General features: G+C 49.7%; 9 protein-coding genes across 9 annotated transcripts; 5 read left to right on the top strand and 4 right to left on the bottom strand.

Annotated features, from left to right (window-relative positions):
• Positions 1-635: 635 nt before the first annotated feature.
• On the bottom strand, positions 636-2,478 carry N7503_003480 (uncharacterized protein; the record flags this gene model as incomplete). The annotated part of the gene is made up of 3 exons (XM_057063027.1): positions 636-2,216; positions 2,276-2,401; positions 2,455-2,478. 3 exons carry the CDS (start codon positions 2,476-2,478, stop codon positions 636-638), a joined length of 1,731 nt encoding a protein of 576 aa, XP_056923942.1.
• A 658-nt stretch (positions 2,479-3,136) lies between these two features.
• N7503_003479 (GRAM and VASt domain-containing protein) lies at positions 3,137-7,137 on the top strand (the record flags this gene model as incomplete). The annotated part of the gene is made up of 3 exons (XM_057063026.1): positions 3,137-3,573; positions 3,641-6,369; positions 6,422-7,137. 3 exons carry the CDS (start codon positions 3,137-3,139, stop codon positions 7,135-7,137), a joined length of 3,882 nt encoding a protein of 1,293 aa, XP_056923941.1.
• An 885-nt stretch (positions 7,138-8,022) lies between these two features.
• N7503_003478 (uncharacterized protein) lies at positions 8,023-9,630 on the bottom strand (the record flags this gene model as incomplete). The annotated part of the gene is made up of 1 exon (XM_057063025.1): positions 8,023-9,630. One exon carries the CDS (start codon positions 9,628-9,630, stop codon positions 8,023-8,025), a length of 1,608 nt encoding a protein of 535 aa, XP_056923940.1.
• Positions 9,631-10,743: 1,113 nt separating this feature from the next.
• On the top strand, positions 10,744-11,322 carry N7503_003477 (thioredoxin family protein; the record flags this gene model as incomplete). Its single annotated transcript, XM_057063024.1, has 3 exons — positions 10,744-10,786; positions 10,883-10,958; positions 11,025-11,322. 3 exons carry the CDS (start codon positions 10,744-10,746, stop codon positions 11,320-11,322), a joined length of 417 nt encoding a protein of 138 aa, XP_056923939.1.
• A 485-nt stretch (positions 11,323-11,807) lies between these two features.
• On the bottom strand, positions 11,808-12,328 carry N7503_003476 (hydrophobin family protein; the record flags this gene model as incomplete). The annotated part of the gene is made up of 2 exons (XM_057063023.1): positions 11,808-11,864; positions 11,924-12,328. The coding sequence occupies 2 exons, from the start codon at positions 12,326-12,328 to the stop codon at positions 11,808-11,810; spliced, it is 462 nt and encodes a 153-aa protein (XP_056923938.1).
• A 2,339-nt stretch (positions 12,329-14,667) lies between these two features.
• Positions 14,668-15,531, top strand: N7503_003475 (uncharacterized protein; the record flags this gene model as incomplete). The annotated part of the gene is made up of 1 exon (XM_057063022.1): positions 14,668-15,531. One exon carries the CDS (start codon positions 14,668-14,670, stop codon positions 15,529-15,531), a length of 864 nt encoding a protein of 287 aa, XP_056923937.1.
• A 431-nt stretch (positions 15,532-15,962) lies between these two features.
• Positions 15,963-18,061, bottom strand: N7503_003474 (DUF2985 domain-containing protein; the record flags this gene model as incomplete). The annotated part of the gene is made up of 4 exons (XM_057063021.1): positions 15,963-16,750; positions 16,812-16,886; positions 16,940-17,332; positions 17,398-18,061. 4 exons carry the CDS (start codon positions 18,059-18,061, stop codon positions 15,963-15,965), a joined length of 1,920 nt encoding a protein of 639 aa, XP_056923936.1.
• Positions 18,062-19,388: 1,327 nt separating this feature from the next.
• On the top strand, positions 19,389-20,757 carry N7503_003473 (uncharacterized protein; the record flags this gene model as incomplete). The annotated part of the gene is made up of 2 exons (XM_057063020.1): positions 19,389-19,431; positions 19,514-20,757. The coding sequence occupies 2 exons, from the start codon at positions 19,389-19,391 to the stop codon at positions 20,755-20,757; spliced, it is 1,287 nt and encodes a 428-aa protein (XP_056923935.1).
• A 1,164-nt stretch (positions 20,758-21,921) lies between these two features.
• N7503_003472 (uncharacterized protein) lies at positions 21,922-23,216 on the top strand (the record flags this gene model as incomplete). The annotated part of the gene is made up of 4 exons (XM_057063019.1): positions 21,922-22,121; positions 22,234-22,534; positions 22,600-22,818; positions 22,881-23,216. 4 exons carry the CDS (start codon positions 21,922-21,924, stop codon positions 23,214-23,216), a joined length of 1,056 nt encoding a protein of 351 aa, XP_056923934.1.
• Between the last annotated feature and the right edge of the window lie 256 nt (positions 23,217-23,472).

Genomic DNA, 23,472 nt, shown 5'->3' with positions numbered 1-23,472 from the left:
AAAGCGGCTTGTACGACTCGAGATACCGATAATGCGGTTGCCGGCCCCGATTAATTATGCTCCCCCCTGAGTTGTGACACGAGGAGTTCCGGTGACGAGAATCAATTGTAGCTTTTATAAAATGAATTATGGGGTTAAGAAGAGTAGTGGTGGTGTTGTTGCTGACGAGAGCGCTTAAAAAAGGGGATTATCTCTATATGAGGGAGATTGTATCAGGAGAATCCCGCCGAACCAATCAGTCAAGGGTTCGATGAATCTGCTAGGAAATAAAAGCAAAATACCAACCACATTCTATCTAAGACCATGAGTGTCAAATTTTTATCATGTTGAAGGAAGAGTAAACATCCTTGTAGTTCATTGACATGACAATAGGAAAGCAAATTAGATACTATTGAGCAGTGAAGAGGTTGATCGTCCTGAAACGGATTTGAAAAACGCCAAAAATCCTCATGAGAGCTAGTATAACTACGGGGTCGGAACCGACATCGGTTCTGACCTCCAGATATACGGCAGATGCTACGATGGGACCTACTACGTTTGCGTTTCTATTTTTCGCGGAGACGTAATCAATAAGGCTTTTTTGCGAGACCTAAAGATTGTATTTCAATCGAAGAAAACGCTTCGTCAGTCATTGTTCAAATACTCGATGAGTCTTGTTTCCTTTCAGCTTCCCTCCCGGTAGATTGCTGAGTATTGAATTTGCCAGGAGATGCCGTGTCGGGGTGTGGCGAGGCAGGAATTTCCGGGGTCCTCGAGCTTCCGGTGGGCGTCGATGGATTACTGTCATTGGATCGAACTTCAGCTCGTCGTGTTTTGGCTCCCTCCTTTAGTTTTTCCCAACGGTCTCGGTACCGGTTGAGGACATTCTTCAGCTTGTCATTTTCTTTCCCAACACGTTCTAATTCTTGCTCGCCGCGACGAACAAGGTCCTCCAATTCCTTGACTTTGTCATCTGGGTCTGACAAAGGGTTTGCAACTGACATCTGGGCCACTGGAGAGGTGTTGACAGATGAACCATGTGGCGCAGCTTCGGGGGATTGGTGATGGATTGCCCTCAACGACTGCTGTAGCGCCATGGATGACGATTGTGCATTGACTTCCCACATGTGAAGTCGTTTAGAGAGGGTGTCAGACAGGTGCTTCAAAGCTTGGTTCTCCATCTGTAACTCCTCCAGGGTTTTAGGATTCTGGAGGCTTGTAAGTTTATCGGCAGCACCGCGACGCATCGTACGAGTTTTGGAACTTCCTGTACTCAGACGTAACTCCGGTGAAGATGGGGTTTCTCGTGCATCCACAAAGTCTTCATCGCCGTCCTCCAGGCTGTTCCGACGCGCCTCTTTCTCCGCTCTAGTCATGATTCCTGCGTATGACATAGTCCCACCTGTTGTAGGGACCACGTAGAAGGACTCAGTGGTGTTTCCTGGGCTGGATCCTGGATTATCGCGAATTGAGCGTAAGGCGGCCTGGGAGAAGAGTCGGTTCACATCCGACTCGGCCAGAGTACTTCCCTTATCGGAAGTCGCATGATGACGGTCTACCTTAGTCTCTGCAGAAGACTTGCGCGTGGGAGTGTTAGTTTTGGTAGGGCCCTCTGTTCCGAGAGGTAGTCCTGCAAATGCCAGAGGCGCAGATATTTTAGAGATAAGGCCTTCGAACGTAGAATAGAACCGCTGAAATGGTTCATCCGCATTGGAATATCCAGTCTTGGCAGATTCCGGAACGAGTTCTTGAGACGTGATGTCGGTGGGACTGGGTTGTGGATGTGGAGGTGACCAGGGCTGCCTAGGCGCCGAGGACCGACTGGATCGATTTTTATTGGGAACCTCTCGCAATCTAGATTCGCCGGTCTTGATTTTTGACGGTCCATCTGTCATCTTCGCCCCAGCTTGGTGGGCGGAAAGGGTTGGCGATACCGGTGATCCACGACGAGGTTGAGCCGGGATGCCTCGAGCTGAGGCCAAGTTGCTGGCAATCGATGAGGACTCTCGGCTGGGTATTCGGGCATTCCCTGGGAGCCTTGGTGGTTGACCTTGAGCATCCTGGCTGATAGGCGCGCCGGCCTTTGTATGTCCAGTATCTAGGGAGTGCTGGGTGGTGGGACTTGGCGAGGCCGTAGCGGTTGCTTCCTCGGCGTTGGCGGGGTGTTCATGCTGGAATCTCAGAATTTCGGCCAGCTTCTTGTGGTGATTCTCGAGTAGTTGCAGAGTGCGGAGAGCCTAAGGTGCACATAGGATGATCAGCACCACAGTACAAACCTAGGTACAAGAGGACTCACTTCTTGATCAGGGTTGTCAAGAGCTGCAGCTGCAAATTCGCCGGCAGCTAAATCATGCTCCTCGCTAGCAGCGACCGGGTTTGACTTGCGGGTTTCGAGGACTGCATTGCGGGCATGGGTGTGGGCCTTGCGACAATCAGACTAACCGACGTGCGGGGGAGTGGACTAGAACAGCTTACCAGAGTGAGCGGCGCGGTCTCCATATTTAGATATTGAACGGCGCATGGGCCATAGTCGTCATCCGTTGAATGGTTGGAATGTTCAGAAGCTTGGAGTGACACAATAAGGAACTGAGAAGAGAATACAGAGTTGTGTTATCTGCTTACTGTACACTGTACTTGTAGAGAGTTTGCATACTTAGCATTTGCCCAATTTTGTCATTTTAGCTACTCGATTTTATCTTTATTATTTAGTAGCGTAAAAGTTATTCATAAAATTCCATTGTAACTATGCCCTTAAAAGATCCCATCATACCCTGTAGAGAGCTGACTGAAAGCAGCGTGCATTGACCATGAACTGTCACATCCGCATTCTACGAGTGGAGAAAGGTGTCAAAAGCTACAGGACTTTAAGGAGACGGATGGGGTTAAAGACATAGATAACGAAATAAATGAGCTTCAGCTTAATAGAGTATTATTGATCAATGAAACAGCCTGTTCAACTTCCTATGTTCCTGTTCCAAAGGTTGGGGAGCTTCCTCGGCATCTGACTAAGTCAACTACTTTCCCCTCGAATTGCATCAGGGGATTTCCACTCACACACGCTCCAACCAAACGGGAGACACGGCGCACAATCCTCATGCTGTGTTCCCAGCCTCAATCTTTCATTCATCTCACCTCGCTTCGGCCCTGATCCCTGCCCATGGCCGACTCCTCATCCTCAAGTCTGAAAGGCGGCGGAGGCGGGAGCAGGTCGCGCCGCTCTTGGACCGTGTCTGCTGCCGATTCAGATATATTGGAGAACTCGAGTCGGAGTAATGGCCGCTCCTCAATTGAATCCTTAGAAAGGCCCAAAACACAGGCCGGAGAGACTCCGGATTCCGCAAAGGCTGGCTCCAGCGGTTTCTCTAAGCTCCTCAAGTCCCGGCGCCGGCGGAAGGAGAAGAACAACCAGAAACAGACCGACGAACCCCCGGTGCCCGAGATCATCACCGAACAAGAACTACGAGAAACTCCTTCCAATACATCCAACGGGGGTACTTCGGTAGCTGTGTCGTCAGCTACTTCGTCCAACAACAGCTCCGGCCCGCCGGAGGGCGAGGTCATCCAGTTATTGACCGATGATTCCGAACCCGACAAGTACATCAAGCATCTTTCCTGTTACTAGTTGTCTGCCTCACTGAAACTAACTCATGTCGTCTCACAGAACTCCACCGCTGACCACACGTAACTCACACACCGGTTTCTATACCTCCTCCTCCCCGCTCATCAATACCACGTCAGTAGATTCCGCTGCGGAAACTGAGGGTACACAAGAGGATGTCACGTCAGCGATCAGTGACCCAAGCGCAACCGGATCAGATTCAGCACAGAGCGAAAACCCACGGAGGCCGCGCGCCCAAACGAGTATGACTTTGGACGTTCCAGATTCCAGCAGCAAGAAACGCAGTGTTTCACCCGGGCGACGATTGAAAGAAGCATTCAGCGCGACAGATAAAGACAAAAAGAACACAACCGAAGACACAGACGCGTCGTCATCCAAGTCCGGGGGTAGCAAGAGTGGGAAGGGTCTTTTTGGGGGCCGACGTAGCAGTCTGTCTTCCAGACGAGCGCAAACTCAGGCCTCCCAAGAGACCCCTCCACCTGTCCCCAGCCCCATTCGTACAGATGTATGGAATATGGACAATAAGGAGGACAAGGAGGATAAGCCACGCTCTTTGCAAGCAAGCCCGTTGCCGAACACCCCTCCGCATACAGCTATTCCCATCCCGACGCCAGCTACAACTGTAACTCCACCTACTCCAACGGAACACCGCCCACTCAATGCCCAAATAACGGCTGAAGCTATGACGGACTCGCCTGAGTCAATCACTGGCCGAAATTCCATGTCTTCGGCCGATGTCACCGTGAGCCCTTCAGGAAACATGATATCGCATCGCCGGGTGCGCTCTGCATCTGCAGCTCACACCCCGAGCAAGCTCTCCACTTCCATGTCAGCCTTAACTCCCCTAGAAGAAGCAAAAACCCCAAAAAGCGGAGGGAGTCAACAAAGTGGATTTTTCTCATCGATGTTTTCCGCCGCCCAAAATGCGGCATCCTCTTTCACTAATACTATCAATGCCCCGCCAAAGAGCCGACCCCTCTCCCAGCCATCCTCGGCTGGTATTGATGGCACACAGAAAGGAAATGATAATGAAGAACAAGAGAACGTTCTGGAGAAAGCGAACAGCAGCGAAGACGGGAAACCAGCTGCTGTGGACACTCTAGGGACTGGAGATCTCAACTTCAGCCATTTGGACATCGATACGCAGCCAGGCGAAGTGGTTTCAAATGCCGATGGCGTTCTTGTCACAAAGCTAGGAAGTCCGCTTGATAGGCGCAAGAACACGGCCGTGTATCGGCGCGATGAGGAGGCGTCGAAGCTGGAAGACCAACGTGCCACGCGTGCCGTGAACATGGCGTACGAAAGGCCTCTTGACGCATCGGTACTAGGATCGCCTGGTGAGGATGCCATCGAGTCACAATCTACCATCTCCCTCCCAAGGGATGGCCTCATGAGTGGGGATCGCACCCCTCCAAGTGGAAGTGTCATTGATGGCGACTTTGGAAGTGGCGGTATTAGGCGCACTGGCAGTGTGCGTAGTCGACTCGCGCGCCGTCACCGAGGTTCATCTGGAGCTACCGCTTCAACAATTGGGGCCATTGGAGCTAGTGCCATCAATCTGGGCGTTCCTGGCGTCAACTCAAGTGTGCCTCGACTGACAGGCTTCGCGGTTGCGAGCAAAAAGCGCAACAGAGACTTCCATCAATTGTTCCGCAGCGTGCCCGAGGATGATTACTTGATTGAGGACTACAGCTGTGCATTACAGCGTGAGATCATTCTGGCCGGTCGTATCTACATCTCGGAGGGCCATATTTGCTTTTCCAGTAACATTCTTGGCTGGGTGACCACACTTGTCATCAGCTTTGATGAAGTGGTGGCCATCGAAAAAGAAAACACAGCTATGGTCTTCCCAAATGCCATTGCTATCCAGACACTTCATGCTCGCCATACGTTTAGGAGTCTGCTTAGTCGTGAATCTACCTATGATCTGATGGTCAACATTTGGAAAATCAATCACCCCTCTCTCAAAAGCTCTGTGAATGGAACCAGAGTGACAAATGGAACTGGTGACAAGACTGAGAAAGTTGGTGAAGGTGAAGCCGAAAGCGACAGCGAGAGCGATGTCTCGGACGAAGATGAAGTCTACGACGAAGATGAAGAGGGGGATCACGCCGAGAACTTCTTTGAGGCCGGTGCTAGCGCTAATGCCAGTGAAAAGTCCTTGCCATTGAAAACTGGCTTGAGTCGGCAACCTTCGGGCCTATCTGGAAAGGGAGCATCTCCATCTGGGGCAAACTCCGGCGCGGACGCCAAGAATGGGGACAAGGCGGCTTCCAAAGAGGCTGACTTCCCTGGTCCAGCTACTCACGCTCCTACCGAATACACGAATCCTGATGGACAATACGAAAAAGTCATCAAGGACGAACTTATTCCGGCCCCCCTTGGAAAGGTTTACTCGCTGGTCTTTGGACCTTCGTCAGGGGATTTCATGACCAAGTTCCTCGTGGACAATCAGAAGTCTGGTGAACTCCAGTTTGAAGGAACCGCGAAAGGTCTTACTAATGAAAGCCGAGTCCGAAAGTATTCATACATCAAGCCTCTCAATGCGCCCATTGGTCCAAAGCAAACCAAGTGTATCAGTACCGAGAACCTGGACTTTTTGGATTTGGAAAAGGCCGTTCTCGTCACGCTGAGCACGCAGACTCCTGATGTTCCCAGTGGAAACGTCTTTGCTTGCAAGACAAAATACCTTTTCACGTGGGCACCAGGTAATCAAACGCGGTTCCTGATGACGTGTACTATCGAGTGGACGGGCAAGAGTTGGCTGAAAGGTAAGCAATTCCTAACCTAGATATCGGGATATTATATGCTAATCCAGCCCAGGTCCGATCGAAAAAGGTGCTATCGATGGTCAAACGACCTTCGGTAATGAGCTAGTCAAAGCATTGAAGGCCGGTGTTGTCCCCCGTGGACGGACTGCTGGTGGTGGGCGATCAAAGGGTCGTCGCAAGAAGGGCGATGCCGGAGCTCGCGAGTCATCCGAGGCGGCATCAAACAAGCTGGGAGGTGATTCCACCGGGGGCCAATCCGAGTCCTGGGGTCTCCTTGAGCCAATTCGCCCCATCTTAGAGCCATTTACAAGCATGTTGAAACCCCTGTGGAGCGGGAACATCGCAATCTTGCTCGTTGGCCTCCTCATATACCTCGCATTCTTCCGAACACCATCTACCCCATCTATGATTGGACACCATCCGGCTCACCATGGGCTTAGCCTCCCGCAAAGACTAGCAGCATATGACGAAATGTGGCGGCGCGAGGAAAGCGAGCTGTGGAACTGGCTGGAGGATCGAGTGGGCATGGATGGCATGGTTTTCCCTGCCCTTCACCACAGAATGCCTGCGCCCACCCACAAAGCCCCTCGCGTGAATGTCGCAGACGAACTAGATCTCATTGACCGGCTTCGTGAGGAGAAGGTTTCAGATCGGGAGATGGACCATGCTATCCGGACTACACGACAAAGACTTGACATCCTTGAGGAGATGATGAACAATCGCAGAGCGGACCGGGATCCACAAGAACCCCTTCGCTCTGAATTGTGAGTTTCCTGATGTGCTAAGTCACCTGTATGCGTGCTTAGATCCGATCCTACCTGCTTCATTCGCTCTCGTATGTCTCTCTCGCCAAAGCCCTTTCCCCCGGCCGGTTTTTACAAACTCCATGGCCTCCTCACAGCTTTCTCTCACCCCAAAGTTCGTTCCTTCACAAAATCTTTCCATTTCCTGGTGTTTTGCTTGGGTTACATTATGGGTCAACGAAGCCACCTAGCCGTTGATAACCCTTCTCTCCTCTTAAGATCCCACCCACAGTCATTCCTTCCCCTTCCACCTCTTTGCTCCTCTTGTGACACGGGGGCCAGTGAAGTTTTCCTTAACTGTACATGAGCACCAACTGCCTGTCTATACAGCTGTATATATTACAGCACCATCCTGTTCTCTTTCCTTTTTATCCTTGTATGTTAACCGAGCGAGTTCATTTCACCCTACTGAGTAGGCTTGATTGTATACTTCTTTTTGTCTCATAGCGTTTCATAACCGAATTTTTTACTCTTGCTCTGATCGCTGGTTTTCCCTTCCAAGCTCTTGTAGCCTAGTGTCTGTATTGAGTATCGATTGGCCGGGCCTTATTTCAATAGCCAATGGGTGAGTAGCTTGTCTCATCATCTGATTCCTGCACCATTTGTTCCGCCTCACATAGTCATTAACGTAGTCATTTATTACTAATTTGTACGTCACGGATTTTGGCGCTATCGTCTCTTCAGCCAGATAACATTGTAATTTGAATGACTTCTTTCCATGGCTCTAATTTCATCTTCATTGCGCGCATCGAACATCGAACCCATTATTCAAAGTAAATGACGTATATTCATATGTATAGTATAAGGCCGATTACTAATTGACATATCAGCCAAACATCCGTAAATCAATCTATTCTGCAGATTGCAAAACCAGTGCTCTGCTCTTAGCAATCTTCCTATTGCCTGCCACAGAGGTCTTCCATGCTGAAATCTTCGAGTCGAAGACATTATCAATCTGTTCCAGAGTGAGACTGGCAGTCTCTGGAACGAGCAGGAATATCAAAGCGGCAATGACAACTGTCACACCTGCGTAGAAATATCCCACATTCGCCCCCATGTTGCCATATTGGGCATCAAGCATGTATGGCGTCCAGAAAGTTGCACTAAAAGAGAAGATTCCATAGACGATCGTCGTATTCGCTTGTCCGTAAGTGCGCAGTGACACACTGTGCATCTCTGCGGATGCTAGATAAGCAGTTGGAGCGATTGTTCCACCAAAGATGAATGACCAGAGGCAGAGAAGCACAACAACAACGATCTTAGAGGCGTCATCTTGACCTAGTGCCGAGCTAACAGTTGATAGAATCAACATGCAGACTGCCATCGCCAGGTACCCGAGCAACATTGTGAGTCGACGTCCTCCATATTCAACCGCGAAGGGGCCAATCCCTGAACCTCCCAGGATGCAAACACCGATAATGACGTTGATCAGATACGGGTTGCTGACCCCGACACCCCTGAGGAATGTAGTGGCGTAAGGCTGCACAAACTGAATCCCGGTAATAGAAAGCCCAATCTGAATAAGTGCTGAAGCAGCAGTCCTCAGAATATGCTTCTTCTGATAAATCTCATACCAAGAAGTCGACTTTGCAATCGCCCTCTCAGCCTTGATATGAGCCTTGACATCCTCGATCTGCGCTGTAATCTCCGGCGCAAAAGGATCCATCTGATAAAGAATCGCAAATGCCTTCCTTGCTTCATCCTCATTTCCATCATTATTAAGAATCCACCTAGGCGACTCGGGAAACATCAAAATCCCCGCCCCAAGAATAATTCCGAACGGAATCTGACAAAGGATAGGCGTCTTCCACTGCCAGTTATTCCCCGGCTCCAGCTTTGCTGATCCCGCGCACACGGCACTCGACATGACGTTGCCCAGAGCTAATCCGATATTGTACAATCCCAGCGCGAACCCGCGCTTCTGTGCGACGATACACTCTGATCCGTATGTTGTGCTCGCGGCGATTAAATGACCTAATCCGATTGCGCTGATACACCGACAGATCATGTAGTGGAGGAAACTTGCATCGCCAGTTCCGCCTGTTCCCAGCATACCAGCTGCACCCACTATGGAGAGTGCACAACCGATTTGGAACGTGCCGCGACGACCGAGGAAACGGCCTGTGAGACCTGATAGTCCACCTCCGATTCCGATGAACATGTAGTTCAGACTGATGAGGGATTGTTGAAGGGGTGTAATGGAGCATTGTTCGACTATTGTGTTGGTGATTGGATCCATTAATTTGGTGCATGTTCCGAAGGCCTTTTTGTATGAGGGCATGATTAACACGGTGCCTGTGTATCCATTGTCGAAGTTGACGATCCATGCCGCGAAGGATACCCATAAGGCAACGCGGAGCATGGCGGTTGTTGAACCGGGTGCCTTATTTGAGGATGAGCTGCGCATTGCGGAAAGAGCCCCTCCATCTTTCTCGGTTTCATCGTCATAGCACCGCATCTTTGCGTTTCGAAGGAGTTTTATGAAGACGATGTAGGGATAGTTTGTTCATTCATGTGCTTTTATTGAGCACTTGAAGAGCATTTCAGGGCTGTTTTATCCTTTCCTTGGGTTAACCCCATGGTTCCTGCATACCAGGGCCACGCCATCAATGCCTTGCTTGATCATTAGGAATGCTAGCCCTCTCCGCTGACCAATGACGTTTGCCTGAAAGTGCTGGTGACTGATAAGATCCTTGCATGAATAATGTAATAATGTCCGAGTGGTTGAATTAGATCATGTTCATTGGATGCCCTGGGGTTCTTGAAATCACCGGCCAGATTTAAGGTAAGCCAAGCTCTCTGAACTGTTTCAAACTTTCAGGCGAATGTACCATGAGCACTTGTTGAGGAATGTTGCTCAATACTGGCTTAGGCATATCGTCATTGACTGGATGCTAGCTAGCTTGAAATTTGTGACTGTAGATGAGAGGTGACTGGAAAGCACAGACTCCCAGTCTGGAGTTGTGTACAACGCAGCATTCCATATGGAGTAATTGTTTCGTATGTCATTTTAGTTTCATGTGCAAAGCACAAATCTTATAATAGTACCAGGCTTCAGTTCTGTGAATGATGTCAATTTCGTGAGAAGCTGTCTTTGGTAGAGTTCATCCTGAGATCATACTGTGGGTCCTGATCATAACTGACAGGACCCGCAGGGCCGCAGCCGGCAACAGTCGACTCGACACCTTGTAAAGCACAATGTGTTTCGGCTCAGAATCGACAGATAACTTGACACTGGTCATGCAAAGTGCGGCTCAGTAAATATCGACAGATAATGTTAGTCAAATGAACAGGCGAGCTTAGAGCGTCAAGAGTACCTAGCATGTGGCGCCGCAAACCAGTCCTTGCTCACGCGACAGTGCTACTAGAACCACAGCAGGGGAGGACCTACACTCATATTATCAAAATAGCTCAAGACTCGAAGGAAAGGAAATGTATCAACTATGAAAGTCCATTTGCTAAAGGATTTTGCTAATCTGGACTTCAAACGCAATGTATAGTTTAGTGATCACGTGGAACGAACCATAATCAGACTCCACAGACACCCGCATTCACCCACACGCAACCCACAATGGAGCTCCGAACTGTCATCTTCTTCCTAGTACTCTACGTCGGTAAGTAAACCATTGCCTGGCTACTACAGTAGCTGTCGCCAGGCATCTGCGACAACTCAGATCAACAAACGAACCCCAATGACTAACGAATCCCAGGTATCCGCCTCTACCAAACCCGCCGCAACTCCTCCGCGCCCATCATGTCTCACGGAAAGGTCGTCAACATCGACAAGTAAGAAACCCGTCCATTGAATCTCAATCCAAAATCCAGTCCGAGTCTAACGCTTTCCCACAACAGCGATGTCATCTTCAAGGCCCTCACTTCCTCCGGCCCCACTGTTATCGACTTCTACGCGACCTGGTGTGGTCCCTGCAAGGCTGTTGCGCCTAAGATTGGCGAGCTGAGCGAGAAGTACACCAATGTGCGCTTCGTTCAGGTTGATGTTGATAAGATGCGCGGCGTTGCGCAACAGTACAATGTTACTGCTATGCCTACCTTTGTGTTCCTGAAGGATGGCCAGGAGCTTGCTGAGAAGCGGGTTCGGGGTGCTGATATTCGGGCTTTGGAGGCTGGTATTCAGGCTATTTCTGCTTAGATGTTGCGACATGCTTAGCGGAATAATTTGGTGTGGAGATGAGCATTTGTACATGGTTGTTTGAGGTTGAGGAATAAGATTATGCCTTGATGATTCGCTCTTTGATTAGTGTTCTTTGAACTGTTCAAGCTTTGGTGTCTCGCTTACACTGGTAAGTGGGAATTATGTAAGTCATGTTGGCAGGACTAGTAGGTTCCATTCTTATTACATGCGATGGGAGATGACAGCAGTACTGTGAAGCGCAATGTTTATGTGTCTCTGCAGCGATGCTGCATTGGACATGAGGCAAGGGATTACTACTACTACTAAGAAGAGCGAAGTGGGTAGAAAAGAAATTATGTATTAAGAGGGGAAGAGATCCGCTCTATGATGCATAGAAGAATAATTAGGTCTCAAACAGACAAAAAGAAATAACAGGTGAAGGTATATCCCGTAGATCCTCCAACTTTCAACCCCATGCGAACTGAATCCAAGAAGCGATACGCTTAGAGGATGGAGCCGAGGGCAACGCAAGGAAGACCGGCGCCAATGAGGTCGCTGCTCTGTAGAGAGTATGGATGTTAGTAAGTTGCAAGGATAATGAAGTAGAACAAACACTTACGGCAGTGGAAGGAGAGTTGGCACAGCAGGCAATGTTCTGCTTGCACTTCTGGTTGATCAAGTCCTGGATGGGGACGGCGATGAGGATGGGGATCTGGACATCCAGCTTGGAGCACTGGTCGAAGACGCCGAGACCGTCGGAGCCGGAGCCACCAGCGATCAGGTTTCCGAGGAGGCCACCACCAATGCCGGAGTTGATGTCGGTGGTGTCACCGGCGTAGGTGGCCTTGTTGCAGCAAGAGAGCTGAGCCTGGTCACCACACTTGGCCTGAGCCTCCTTGACGGTCATTCCCTTGGGAACGGGGAAGCGAACACCACCGTGCTCCTGGGCCTGGAGAGACTCAGTGGGCATGGCAGCGGCCATGGTGGCGAAGGCAAGAGCAATGGCGGAGATAGAGAACTGCATTTTGAATGGAGAATTAAAGATTGTAGTCTTTGAAAAAGTAGATAGGGTTTTTTGGAGAGTCTTGAAGTAGAGAGAAGAATGGAAGAGTAGTGTGTGATGAAAAAAGAAGATGACCACCGATCTGCTGCCTTTTATCTTCGAAGAGCTCATTGTTTGCGTTGGTCCTTGCTAGCTATTTTTCTCGTTAGTATCAAAAACAATGGTCCCGTTATGGTCACGGGAATGTCCCACGCAAGGGTGTGGCGCCCGTGGACCCTGAATTGGCAGGGCTAGAAGCCCCTCAATTGGCTAGTTCTCCCCTTCGGAATTTTGTCATTTGTTAGAATGGACTCCCTTTGGTGCTAAAGTACACGAGCCCTGCATTCCAAGGTGTGGTGGTATCCATGAAAGATACCCTGTAGATCTAGGTAATTTCCAATTCCCTGCTTACTCCATGTGAAGCATCTTGCCCTACGAGCACACGGACTTGGATCGTGATTTCCTTGATTGCAGTGGAGATTATTGGATTCGACTGGCTGGATAGTCAATCTCGATCTCCTTTTCCCTAAAGAATGACGCACTACAAAATTTTGATCTCTGTTATGATCTACGTACTCTATGTAACCTTTTCCCTTTAGCCCATGTGCCATGTAAACTCCGACCTTAGCCTATTATTCGTCATCTTGGCTTATCTATAGCCACTAGTAATTACTCGACTAATTTACTTAGCAAGTCAGCCGGTAGTCCATGACTACCTAGTATAAATCACAATCCAACCTGTCGCCAAATATCGCCCTACCTACTCAAATCGAATAGTTGTGTAAAAGCGTAGTGGGAAATGCATCCCGGGTCACATTCATCCCGGTACCCAGGTGGATCGACTGATCAAGTCTCATCTTGATAGGAATCAAGAATAGTGGGTGCCCCATAGTAGGGACGGCATTGAGCAGGGTTGCAAAGCAATTCAACCCTGTCGACCTCCACTCATCTCAATTCTCGACCGATCTAACCGTGTCCATTCTATGTTACGATGGGCGACCGATGAGGATCTACATGTGCCTGCTAAATTAGTATTCCCTGATTACAGGGAAGGAATGGATTGTCTCTATCCTTGATACCCGTGGGTGCAGATCTATCCCTATTTTGGTGGAACCAGCCGCTACACTCGTATTCGCGAGATTGATCTTATCCGCTTATCGAGATTCACTTCAATGTTTACTGCAGTGTTGCGAAATCAAAATTGAAATACCCATGCCATAAGGATTCTTGTCTTGGGGATTGTGATCCAGGGCTGGTGTTGAGATATCCTGGAACTGCCCCTTGTTCTGCGGGCACCTTCTCCTGTCGAGGCGGTCCAACTGCTGGCAGATCCAATGGCACATTTGAAAGAAATCACTGAGCTAGAGGGTAGCAGGTATAGGCTATGTGGATATGTAGTGCCTTAGTAGGCTTGTAGTTGATCAACTGCGTATGCTGAATGCCAAGGTTCACTGATGTTAAAATGTTGCCTCACCAAGGTTGTTAATGGCTCATGGCGTCGATATAAGGCTCGCGATTTGTAAATTTGGCAACATTTGAATCTTGAATTGAAATTGAATATTAAAGATCTCGAAAGCTGAATGATTGTTGCAGCTCTAAGTATATTAATTCATGGTATTGTAGTGATCTTGAAAGTCTTGGATAAGTTCAGAATGTGAAGGTATGTATATATATTCATGCATGTCCTTCAGTAGTGCAGAACCACAACATGTATATTTAGAATCCCGTGGACCTTGGAAGGCCAAAAAGCTCTTAAATCCAGTCACCCTTACTGGAATTGACCGAATCTTCAATGTTCAGGTCTCATGCGTTTATATTTCTATATGCACCTGAAAACTGACCTAAGTTCTATGTATACTCAAATCCTCTACGACACGTGACCAGATTTGACATATTTCCAAATCCCTTCTAAGATAAACGATGTTACGAAACTTGAAGAGTCATGATATCAAGATTGTTTGATACACTGCGGCGCAGCCCTGCACAGCCTCTATGGGCCTATTTTTGTCGTAGTACATGTAGCTGCTTACAGATGCATGTTCCGCCGGGCTGCTGTTGCCCCGACCCTAAACCTAATCAGGACTAGCACGATCACAACGGGCCGACTCCATCATCGATCTACAAGATACGCCACCGTTTTAGGATGAATGTTCAAAGCCAACTATCCGAGGCCCTGATGCGATGGACGCCTTGTTCGCGAAAAGAAAAGATATAAGCCCGGGCTTGATTCCCATGTATCCCAGCCTCAACAACCAAAAATTCAACTCAACTCATTCAAATTTTGACCTAAATATCTTTAATTCACTAGTATATACCTCACAATGTCGACAATTGCTTTCTTCGGTCCGACAGGTGGATGCGTCAACGCATGTCTCGCACACACCCTACTGAATGGCTACAAAGTCATCGCTCTAGCCCGCACACCATCAAAACTCACAACACAACTCCTCGAGCAACCGGGCCTAACAACTGAAATACTGGATACCCAGCTCAAAATCATCCAAGGAGACGGAACGGACATCGAAGCTGTAATGAACACAATCATAACCTCAGAAACCGAATCCGACAAATCAGCTCAACCTACACTGGTCAATTTGGTCATCTCCGGGATGGGCGGCACAGGTACAATGGCATTTACCAAGCCATGTGATAAGATGTCCATGCGCGTCCCAACTCTACCGCATGTAGTGATCCCGAATCCACATGTCGCGGAACAATTCACCATGACTTTGCTTGAGGCCCTGGGACAGATTGCGGAGAGGTTTGACAGTTTTGCTGATTATGCGGCTGTCGCTCCGCGGGTGATGGTCATTTCTGGGACGGGAATCAAGGAAGGATTGAACGATGTTCCATATTTGTTTAAGAAGATGTATGATGTGCTTCTTCCTATTCCGCATGAGGATAAGAAGCAGATGGAGAGGCTTTTGGAGACGGAGAGGAAACAGAGGCAGAGTTTGCTTGTTGGGGGGTTGATTATTGTGCGACCTAGCTTTATGGAGGGGGATCATAAGATTGCTGCTCCGGGTGTCGATGATCGGTATGAGAAGTTGAAGGTTGGGACAGAGAAGAAGCCGGCGGTCGGATATATGATTCCGAGGGCTTGGGTTGGACGGTGGATGTTTGAAGAAATTGTTAAGACCGGTGGGGACAAGTGGGTTGGGGAGGGTGCGATCCTTACTGCTTGAGCTATTAAGATGTGGTTTTAATTACTTTAAGAGTTTGGAGGTTTCAAAGTTAGATGTATAGCATTGCAAATTTATCCAATCCAGGCAGCATATGGAGCAGATGTTAATATATAGAGGGAAGCAATTCAATCATAGCAGATGTGTTCGGTCATTTGACATGAACTCACGACCAGATGGGGAATCATATGTAGAACATAGGAAAACAGAAACAAGATAGCTATTATCGCAATGTGATCAAAAAAACAAAAGTCTGTGCTCAAATCCAAAAAAACGCCTGGCTTCTGTATATAGCTTCTTTGCCGACCACAAGTTTAGTCGGATGGTATGTAGACTGTACAGCGGGGAAATTAGATGAGCTCACGTATATCAAGAGCCAAATCTTCAAATATCGGTTCGTATCGGTCGTCAAGTCGATGATGCGAGCAAGCGAATCAACTAGCAATGTAGGGTTCAGGGACACCGCGGAGGTCACGATCAACCTGCATGCTACGACGCTCTTGATCAACCTGCATGCTACGACGCTCTTGATCAATTTGCATGCTGCGGCGCTCTTCCTTGACCTTACGTTTCTCCATCTTCTTCATGGCTTCTTCGGTCAATTGCTGTCGGAAGAGGCGCTCCACAATGTCCTTCTTTCGCGTCATCCGGTCACCAATCATGATCATTATACCACCAGTAATGTTGCAGGTGATAGAGCAACAAAGAATGACAGTAGTCAATGCAAATGGTCGGTATTTCGGTGGTTCCATACTCCAGGTACAAGCACCGAGAGCCATCTGAAGTAGAGAGTGACAATCAAGGATAACGACGATAGCGACGAGCATGCGCATCGGGAAGGCGTGGTGAGTCAATGTCTCATGGGGTTTGTAGAAGGTGTGTGATTTGGCGAATTTGTTCTGGTGATGCTGCAACTTGAGCTGCTGCGCTCTTTCAAGGACAGTGAACTCGTGTTCTTCATCCTTAGGAGTGTCGCCGAATTCGACATCCACATCCTTCTCGGGCCGAGCTGGGAGATCATTCTTGTCTTTGAGATCAGGGAGCTTTCGCTTGTCACGGATTTCCCAGGTTTTGTGAGTGTAATGCGCGATGAAGATCATGTGGTACGTGTCGACAGCTCGAAAGGGGGCAAGTCCATCACCCATAATGGCAAAGAGACCCACTAGGACGTTGTCGATAATGTTGATAAGATAAGACTGCTTGCCAGCAACATTAATCCAGCCTAATATACTAAATTAGTACAGGTCGCATTATGATGATACTCCACGGAAAGGGAATCATACCAATCAAGAAAAGAACCCAGGCCAGACCGAATAGGGTGATCAGGGTAGCATAGAGGGTGACCAGGAAACCAAGGGCTAATTTGCTCGTTAGTTTACGATTCAATGACACTTGCCGACTGACAACTCACGTTTTCGCACGTATTGCCCAAAACCCTTCATAGCTCGCTTAAACTTGGACCGACGGGAGTGAAGCATATGCCGGACATGGTCATTCAATTCAGCAAAGTCCTCGTGGGTCCATCCCGCCAACTCGTCATCGTGACCTTCCGGCAGGACAGCATATCGTGGTCCAGCTAAAACGGATGACATGCTAGAGAACGGGCGAATTTGTTCCAAGGTAGGGCGTTGCTTGGTGTCATCTGATACCTCTCCTTCATCCGTGCTGGTGCCCTGCTCCTCGTCCGGAGGCGGTCTCCGAGTGAGGGTGTAGGTAGGCATACGATTAATCCAACCACCTAGGTTGGGCACGAAGAGCGAATTTTGAACATTGGTCAAAGTCGAGAGGGCGGAAACCTCCGGGTCTATAACGGGAAGTGTCAGTCAACCAGTGCAAGACAGTGTAGTATGCCTGTATCTGATAACTTACCGATCACGTCCAGCACATCAACTACATGAGGACCATACTCGTTGATGCCCACCTCCTGATTCTCAGGAACCGTTGGTTGCGGGGCCCCAGTCACGGTGGAAGCCCGGTTACGAGTGAATGGTCTCAGCGCCGCCTGACTCGTACGTCGCAACATACTCCGTTGAACCGGAGGCGGAGCCTCTTCGGCCCCCTCCACATCAGGTGCATCGGATTCGGGCTGTTGAGTGGGTGCTAGCGGGGTAGGTAACGGGCTTCGTGATGATTCCTCAGCCAGCGGATTCATGCGCATAGGGGTCGCCGCTCGCGACAGGGCATCGGAGGAAGGACCGGAGTAACGCCCTGGCCGTGGCTCAGAGTTACTGCGCCGTCGACCCGAATGTGCAGATTCATCTTCTTCTGCAACGGGAGACCGTATGGATACTTGTCGCTGAAGAGAGGGCCCCGGGGTTACCGGCTGCGGCTGGATGTTCTCGGTATCTAAGGAAGGGAGGGATGGTAAACGCGACAGGCGGATGCTCGGTCGGCGTGATCGTGCAGAAGGAGCCCGAGGGCGCCCAGGCGATTGCAAAGTTGCCAATGCTGGCCTTGGTGGTGATGTCTCGCCGGACTGATTGTCCGGACTTCCCCGGGCATTCCCATCCTCCGCAGGCTCGATACGATCCATAGGGGTTGATTTTAGTTGGGGGGAGGTTCCGCAAGAGGGGCTGGCGATGATGGGGTAATGTGGATAGATATGCGACCATGCAACAAAAAGCACAAGTAGCGCAAACCACCCCCAATGTAAGATAAATAAGCACAGATCAAGCCGATATTGACGAATCCGAAAGTTTTTCCCCGATTAATCTGAAGGCAATGGCTGGGGGATGAGTCAGCAACCCAAAACCCAAATCTTGTTTTCACATAGTGACGAGGGAGTGGAGCAAGGAGGCGTCTGTGCACGTTTACAGGAAGCTAATGTGTCGATCTCCGTTCTTTTAAGGACACAAATCCTGTTGACCGGAGATGATCCAATGGCGATCTTCTATAAAATCGTCGTCAGTGCCTAAGTACTTATCCATTGTAAAGGAGAATAAAGCCTTGGCAATGATTGGGTGGCGATAAATTATGCGTACCAAAACCTCCGATAAGGGAAACAATCAATAAGTGATCTAGATTCGGGTCTAGTGGAGCCCAGTGGCTTGACCCTTTACTAGCGTTGCTGTCATAGACATGTCGTCCCTAGTCATGAAATGCATAAATATCTTGGGTTTGTACGCGCACGTGGTAGTGGGCTACATTATGTACCCACCCTAGTGCCATCTCTGCAAGTTGGATCGGAATGTTTAATTTGTGAAATAGAAGATCAATGCGGTGCAGCGGAGAATCACCTCCATAAAGTCGCTATCACACACAATTGATTAACACATATATACATGGAATTCTATAAAGCATCCTGTACGATTTCAAGCTGGAATAGATAAAGTAGGAATTAGGTATCTAGTTATTTTCGATTCCTTATATAACATCCCCGCTTAGTTTGCGATATTTCAGATTCATAGGTAACCTGGACTTCGGCTTCAAGCTTGTGCGCTTAAAGAGCAACACCTGGGCGCCGTCTAGCTAGAATTATTTTCTATTGTCCTTCCAATACGAAACACAACTATCGCAAACTTCACCCAACTGTACTTTTTACCATGTTTTATTACAGCCACGCACCACCTATTTCGCCCTAGTATATCACCCTAAGAAGCTCAGTGGGTAGATAGTAGGTAGTATGCCTTCATAATGAATGATAGTAGTGAGAACCTTCGAAGTAAAGGGGTTGTTACCCTGCAGATGCCCAGGTTATAGCAGTAAGGGATTCGTTGTGCGTGGCAGTGACGAACTACACTACGTACCCTCACTTTCGGCCCTAGCCCACTTTTATTTCCACGCTTATTTTCCTCCTTTCTTCTCTTATTGCGACGCACCCTTAGCCTTCTTTTCCAAACGCACGCACCTCTCACTTTCTTATGGCCACGCACCACTCCACTATCAAAGCCTTTTCAGACAAAAGTTCGTGATTCCCCCCGTCAGTCAAAGTCTCGAGATCGAATGACCATAGGAAATCAAGCTAACAAATAACGAATCATTGTAGTGGCAGAGACGCCTGCTTCGCAATGGAACGAGTCTTCGTCCCAGGGTAGCCAGCCACCAGCACCCACTCAACCAGGCATTATCCCAAACTTCTCACCAGCAAGTCCCCAGGCAAGTGGCAAACACTCGGGCCAGTGTAGCCGACCCCCAGAATTCATCCCAGTAGGCGGAAGCAAGAAAAAGAATAAGAAGAAGAAGAGCAAAGCCAAGAAGCGGCTGAGATCGCCCGAGCCATCCAGCAGCAACGTAACAACTCCGCCGCTGCCCCGACCCTCAAGCCTGCAGGCAAGTGAAAGTGGTTCAATCACATGGGCCGAGAAATCGAAACGCCAAAAGGTAGTAGCAAAGAAAGACCTACACACAGACAAGTTCTTCAAGGGGATTGCAGCAACAATTCACAAGACCTTCCCGGTCTACGCCTTTGCAGAGGAGTTCGGCTGCAACCCAGCTGAGGTCCTCGATGCCCTGAGTGCCGTAGTTGAGGCACCACTCTGCAGTCCGCAGCCTTGGCACTTCGCCGATTCAGTTTCCAAATATGGGAAGCGCCTGATTGCTAGCTGGCATGATACCCACTGGCCAGCGGCTCATGTGCCACAAGACCAGTTGGACTATTATGAGCGGTGCGAACGAGAGGAAAAAGCCAGGCTCAGCAAAGCCAACTTCGAGGCCCAACAGCGCTACAAAGAGCGACAGATACGTGCCATCGAGTCTATCGTCAAGGAAGGGACTCCCAAGCCTATCGAGCAGTCTGTCAGCACCGAGGCTTATATGCCCCCCGCACCAGCTTTCTCAGACTCAGATGGCATTTCAATTTCAAGTAAGTTTCCGGCCTGGAAAGGAAAGGAGCCTGTCCGACGAGAAATTCAATCGTCGCCTGAGGAAGGACCGTCAGTACCACGTTTCCGGTCTCCCAGGCAAGTAGAGCCGTCTGTCAGCCCTGAGCCTTATACGCCCCCCGCAGCCATTATCTTGGACTCGGATGGCGTTTACATTCCCAACAAGGATCCAGCCTGGAAAGGAAAAGAGCCTGTCGGACGAGCAAGTCAATCGCAGCCAGAGGCAGGTCCATCGGTACCACAAATACTATCGAGTCACGAAATCGAAGTTCGCTACGACGTTCATAGGCCCGGTATCATGGACAGTCAATGGGCTGAAGACCTCGGCGTGCTTCCAATCTCAGACGAGATGGATGACGCTGAGCTGCAACAGGCCTTGGCTAAGGGGGTTTTATTCCAAGAATGGTGACGGGTGGATTGAATTTGTCTGATTGTATTAGCAAGCTGGCCAAGGGGCCCACGATAGTTACATAGCAAAGCTTAATGTCGATTCAACGTCTTTGCAACATTTCAGCAATTCCAGCAATTCAAGACTTAGATCAGGTTCCTACTTTTCGACGGTCAGGCTAGACTCCGTGAAGGTATGGCGGTGTGGTGCTTTAGGAGGGGTAAGTAGCGGGGGATTTTTTCTATTTTTCTTTTTTTTTTTTGACTCCAGTCAGTGTGCAGCCTGCAAGTCATTCATGTACGCAATACGGAAGTTCAATGTTTGCTTTTTGTGAAGTCATACAGATCATCGGCGCGAGAAATTGTAGCATGAAGACGAATTTCGCTATAAATTATTTCCTGGTGAATGCCTGGCTCCATAGTTGTACACCGTATTTCGATGATGTTTTTTAGCCCGAAACGTGGAGACCATGGAGGCAAAGTGGAGCCGGCTGAGGTGGAAGATCCGATCCCTTCACGGTGATCTTTCAGCAACAGAATGCCATTTTGGGCGCACTGGGTCTAATTTGGAAGAGATGCGATTAATCCTAGAAGCATACGAATTGGGAGATAATCGCATATACACGGGGGTTCTATGTTGGAAAAGGTATGATGGGGAGGGTTTATGAGTAAGAAGTGGATCGAAGCTGGTAGCAACTCACCGAATTGAGTGGCGCGACTATTCTCCCATGACATCAAAGCATTGTTGGTTGCCTTGAGGATAGAGTGGGCAGAATTTGGGGGGAAGAAAGTCTAGGCGCGGAAGCCCCGTATTTTCCCTAATGCATAAGCCATGCAAGCCTAAACCTTAGGCTTGACACCGCCCAAGAAAGGCCAGAACTCTGTCGGGTCCCAAGACGGCTAGCGCACACCGCCTCCTCCTTTCCTCCAAAGCAACAACTTGACCCTCCCTTCTCTTCCTTCCTTTCCTTCAAGAGTCAATCTACTGCTTTTGAATCCCCATCCATCTCTTCTTCCCCCCCCCCAATCGGTATCTAGGGCACCAAGCTACCCTGCTCCTTCCCTCCACCCTCTCGTCAAGTCCCCCATCACCGGCAAATCAACAAACAACCCACCCCTCTTGTTTGTTTGACACAGCTTCAAGCTTTTTTTCTCCCCGAATCCTTTTTGTGTCAACAACGTCAAGATGTCTGCCGTCGACGCCCTTACTGATAACATGGCTGCTGCCTCCATCAACGAGACCCCCACCACCAACGGCGCCGCGCCCGCTGCCACCACCGACGCTGCAGTTGCTAGCGCCGACGAGGGCCGTCGTCTGTACATTGGTAACCTGGCATATGCCACCACCGAGGAGGAGCTGAAGGAGTTCTTCAAGGAATACACCATGTAAGTTAAACCCCCCATTTGATTCGGATTTCCGTCTCCCTCAGGCTCCCGAGGTCCTATGGTAGCCCTCGAACCATCTTTTCATCTCAGCAGAGTACTGACTTGATTCCAGCGAGAGCACCTCGATCCCGGTGAACCCCCGCACTAACCGCCCCGTTGGCTATGCATTCGTCGACCTTGTTTCTGCTAACGAAGCTACCGCCGCTATCGAGAGCCTTTCCGGCAAGGAAATTCTGGCGCGTAAGGTGTCTGTCCAGCTTGCCCGCAAGCCTGAGCCTGCTGAGGCCAAGGAGGGTGCTGCCAGTGGTGGTGAGGGTGCCAGCGGCACTGAGGGTCGCAAGCGCACTGGCGGTCGGGGTCGGGGCCGTGGTCGCGCTCGTGGCCGTGGTGGTCGCGCTGCTCGCGGTCGTGGTGTACGTCTATCATTTCCTGAGGATCTCCAATTGCGATTTTCCCATGCTAACTTAATTATCAATAGGCTCAAGAGGGTCAGGAAACCGCCGATGCCACTGCTACCGAGCAGGCTCCTCTGGCTGAGACCACCAACGAGACCGAGGCTGCTGATGCCGAGGGAGCTAAGCAGCAGGGCAAGCCCCGTGCCCGCACCCAGAAGCAGCGTGGTCCCCCCGAGGACGGTATTCCTTCCAAGACTAAGGTCATGGTCGCTAACCTGCCCTACGACCTGACCGAGGACAAGGTGCGTCAACTCTGAACAGCCCACGCATATTCAGTATTAGAAGGAGCTAACCATTTCCACAGCTCAAGGAGATCTTCTCCGCTTACGAGCCCATCGGTGCCAAGGTTGCCTTGCGCCCCATTCCCCGCTTCATGATCAAGAAGCTCCAGGCTCGCAACGAGCGCCGCAAGACCCGCGGTTTCGGTTTCGTCAGCCTCGCCAACGAGGAGCTCCAGGCCAAGGCCGTTAGCGAGATGAACGGCAAGGAGATTGATGGTCGTACCATTGCTGTCAAGGTCGCCATTGACAGCCCCGGAAAGGAGGACGACGATGTCAACGCCGCCGCCGACAAGTACGAGGAGACCACCGCTCCCGCCGAGGAGAATGCTACCCCCGCCGAGACCCCGGCTGAGGCTTAAATGCCCCAAACGAATCATTTCTGAGTGCAGATGGCTTGCTGACTGGCTTGGAGGATATGTGAATGGGAACTTGGAGATCATATGGACATGATAATAGTGTCTTGGATGTTTTCCGTTCTTGTTTATTTCTCATTTCCCCAAGGTTTGGTCTATTATTGAGTATCTTAACTGTTCGCCGCCCAGGGGAGGCCAACACTGGAGATGAGGGTGTGATGATGACCTTTTTTTGTATGGACGTCATGGAACATACGTCCAT

The sequence above is a fragment of the Penicillium pulvis genome (assembly GCF_028828015.1).
Source record: "Penicillium pulvis strain IBT 33274 chromosome Unknown contig_1_segment0_segment0, whole genome shotgun sequence".
Lineage (NCBI taxonomy): Eukaryota > Fungi > Ascomycota > Eurotiomycetes > Eurotiales > Aspergillaceae > Penicillium > Penicillium pulvis.
The sequence above is the reverse complement of the archived record's forward strand: the minus strand, read 5'-3'. Positions and strand labels throughout refer to the sequence as shown.